This window comes from Dioscorea cayenensis, chromosome 3 (assembly GCF_009730915.1).
Source record: "Dioscorea cayenensis subsp. rotundata cultivar TDr96_F1 chromosome 3, TDr96_F1_v2_PseudoChromosome.rev07_lg8_w22 25.fasta, whole genome shotgun sequence".
NCBI classification, from domain to species: Eukaryota; Viridiplantae; Streptophyta; class Magnoliopsida; order Dioscoreales; family Dioscoreaceae; genus Dioscorea; species Dioscorea cayenensis.
The window spans coordinates 6,759,980-6,763,107 of NC_052473.1; the positions used below are offsets into that span (position 1 = coordinate 6,759,980).

Consider the following 3,128-nt stretch of genomic DNA (forward strand, 5'->3'; position numbering starts at 1 on the left):
TCTATTGAAGTAGATTTTATAGGTGAAACTTAGCCACCAAACCAATCAAATAACACTCTTTCCATGCATGCAAGAAGACCTCTTCAAAAGACAAAAAAAAATAGCACACTCTTGTTTAATTCATTAATTGGTTACTATTTAGTTTGCTTCTGCTCCACCAACCTCACCAAATTTAGCTCATCTCCCCTCTTGACTCCTTTAATTTTAAAAAACTTATCCTACTTAATATTGTTCATAATCAATATATATATAGTACCAATAGGAAATTGAATCATTTGCAAATAATTTAGAGATCATACAGAGGCAATAATGGCTACACTATCTCAATCATGCCTTAACTTACTGTTCATTTCTGCGGCAATGTTGGCAGTTATTTTTAGTAATTCTCAAGCACAAGATCAATCTGAACTAAGTCTTGACTACTACTCAAAGACATGTCCGACAGCAGAAAGCATCGTAAAGACGGAGATGACATGCGCAGTGCAAAATGATCCCCGCAATGCTGCTGCCATTCTTCGTCTCCATTTTCATGATTGTTTTGTTCAAGTATGTTTAGAAAATTATATATATATATATATAACATTACATTTATTGTTAAATTTAATGTATGTATATATTCGTTTTAATATGCAGGGGTGTGATGGTTCAGTGTTGTTGGATGATACTTACTCGTTGCAAGGAGAGAAAGAAGCATCACAGAATGCAAATTCTTTGATAGGTTTCGACATTGTGGACAAGATTAAGAATCAGCTTGAGTCTGAGTGTCCCTGGTGTTGTTTCTTGTGCTGATTTGCTTGCAATTGCAGCAAGAGATGCAGTTCTTTTGGTATGTACTCACTTGTATTATTTGAAATTACTTTAATTATTTGTGATATAGTTATTGATTTTTATTTGATTTAGCTAAAATACTTGCGTTGACATTAAGAAAAGCATTATATGATTACTATATGTATAACTATATATATATATATATATATATATATATATATATGTTTTGTGTAGGTTGGAGGTCCGTATTGGGATGTGCCTGTAGGAAGGAAGGATTCTACTACAGCAAGCTTCTCTGCAGCAGACACAGATCTTCCGGCTGTTGACCATGGTCTTGTCACACTCATTTCTAAGTTTCTTGCTAAAGGGCTCTCTGTGACCGATATGGTTGCTCTTGTTGGTATGTATTATTATAAACCAAATAAATAATATAAGAGAAATATCGAATGATAGTAAATTATTAATAATGAATATTTCCTATCATGCCCATCGACTACATAAATCAAACGCTAATGTAAATCTCTTTTGAATACAACTCAAATTAAATACAAAAATTTATTATTACTGTTTATTTATGAAATATAAATCCAAGCTCATTATAACTCAAGATAAATTAACTATATCTTACCCATGCAATACGCATGCAAAACTATTATTAGTTACAATAAGATTATCATTGTAGTTTTTAAACTTTTTTCATACACATCCAACGACTTTTAAGCATTGTCATTACTAAATTATTACAATGCTTTTAAATTTTCCCTTAATATAATACCATATCTATAACTTCATTGGCAGATCAATTTGTATTTTATTTTTTTTTATTTTGACAAATGTGAATAACCTACGTATCAACAGCATGCATGGCTTTTTAAATATACCATGCACCTCACCTTGCTACAAAGATTCGACCTCAATTTATAGTTTTTTTTCTTAATCCATCGATCAAAATGCATTTTAAATAAACTTTAAAAACTATTAACATACATGTTTATATAATGTTTCTTTTTTGAAGGTGCACACACTATCGGCAAGGCAAGATGTGCGAGTTTCAGAGATAGAATTTACGGTGACTTTGAAATAACATCAGGCATGGAATTAACTTCCGAAACATACCTAAGTAGTTTGCAATCAACATGTCCAAGAAGTGGAGGAGATGAAAACACAAGTCCGATGGACAATATAACTCCGAATCTTTTTGACAACAATTTCTACCGCATCTTGTTACATGGAGAGGGGCTTCTCAACTCAGATCAAGAACTGTATTCAAGTTGGCTTGGATTTGAAACAGCATCTCTTGTCCAAAAGTATGCACTTGATCCCATTGCATTCTTCAACCAGTTCTCTGAGTCCATGGTCAAAATGGGAAATATAACTAATCCTGCAGGTGGCGAAGTTAGGAACAATTGCAGATTTGTCAACTCTTAATCAAGTTTGCAATTAGTTTTATGCACACTTTTGGTGTTCTTTATGGGTTTAATTATTAAAGATTGATTGGCATAAAATTAAAGCATTGTTGGTTATGTTATGACGTTGAACTTATTTTTGAAAGATGTTTCATAATATAAAATCATTGGGATATACTCCTCAGTGTTGTCATTTTATGGTTTGTGATTTATCTCTCATGTTTGAAACGTTCATAAATCTTTTTCTTTTCTTAATGCATGTTAATGATGATGGAATAAACAATACTGTAAAGCTTATTAGCATGCATTAATGATGAAGAATCATAAGCTTAGGTTTAATAAACTTTATGCATGGATCTAATATTGTTGTGGGAATGCTCAAGTGGCACCCAAGTAAAGAAGAAGAAGAGACATATTTTTATATGTTTTTTAGCCTATGAGATTAGTTGATTAATATAAAATTAATAAGATAGTCAATTTATACAATGCAATTCATCAATTATTTTAAAAATGAAATCAATAATGCTTGAAATACAAGTTTAAAATTTTTAAATTATAATTTTTATTATAATAATATATAAAATATAACATGTTTGTTAACTTTATTTTAGTTGATGAGAGAGAGATAACATGTTTGTTAACTTTATTTTAGTTGGAGAGAGAGAGAGAGAGAGAGAGGGGTGGAAAATATTCTTCTTAAGGCTGTTCTAAAATTTTGACTTGATTAATGTTAATCAAAATTTATTTTTTTAAATAATGATAATTTTATTAATATTAATAATTTTCAAATATAAATATTTTATTTAAATAATTAAAACGTGTAAAAATAATTGTAATATGTTTCTTTGTGAATAGCAATATTTTGTAAGTAAAACAAAAAAATTAGTGATATTTATTAGGGAATTAAAACAAATTGATAAGGGTGATAATTTAAATTTGTGGATCATAAACTGT

The 3,128-nt window shown here is 29.7% G+C and overlaps 1 protein-coding gene across 1 annotated transcript; it reads left to right on the forward strand.

Annotated features, from left to right (window-relative positions):
* Positions 1-290: 290 nt before the first annotated feature.
* LOC120283759 (peroxidase 11-like) lies at positions 291-2,358 on the forward strand. Its single transcript, XM_039290490.1, is given in 5 exon segments — positions 291-546; positions 634-765; positions 767-826; positions 1,003-1,168; positions 1,784-2,358. Coding segments are annotated over 5 exon segments (1,008 nt in total). The 5' UTR covers positions 291-309; the 3' UTR covers positions 2,197-2,358.
* The last annotated feature ends 770 nt before the right edge of the window (positions 2,359-3,128 follow it).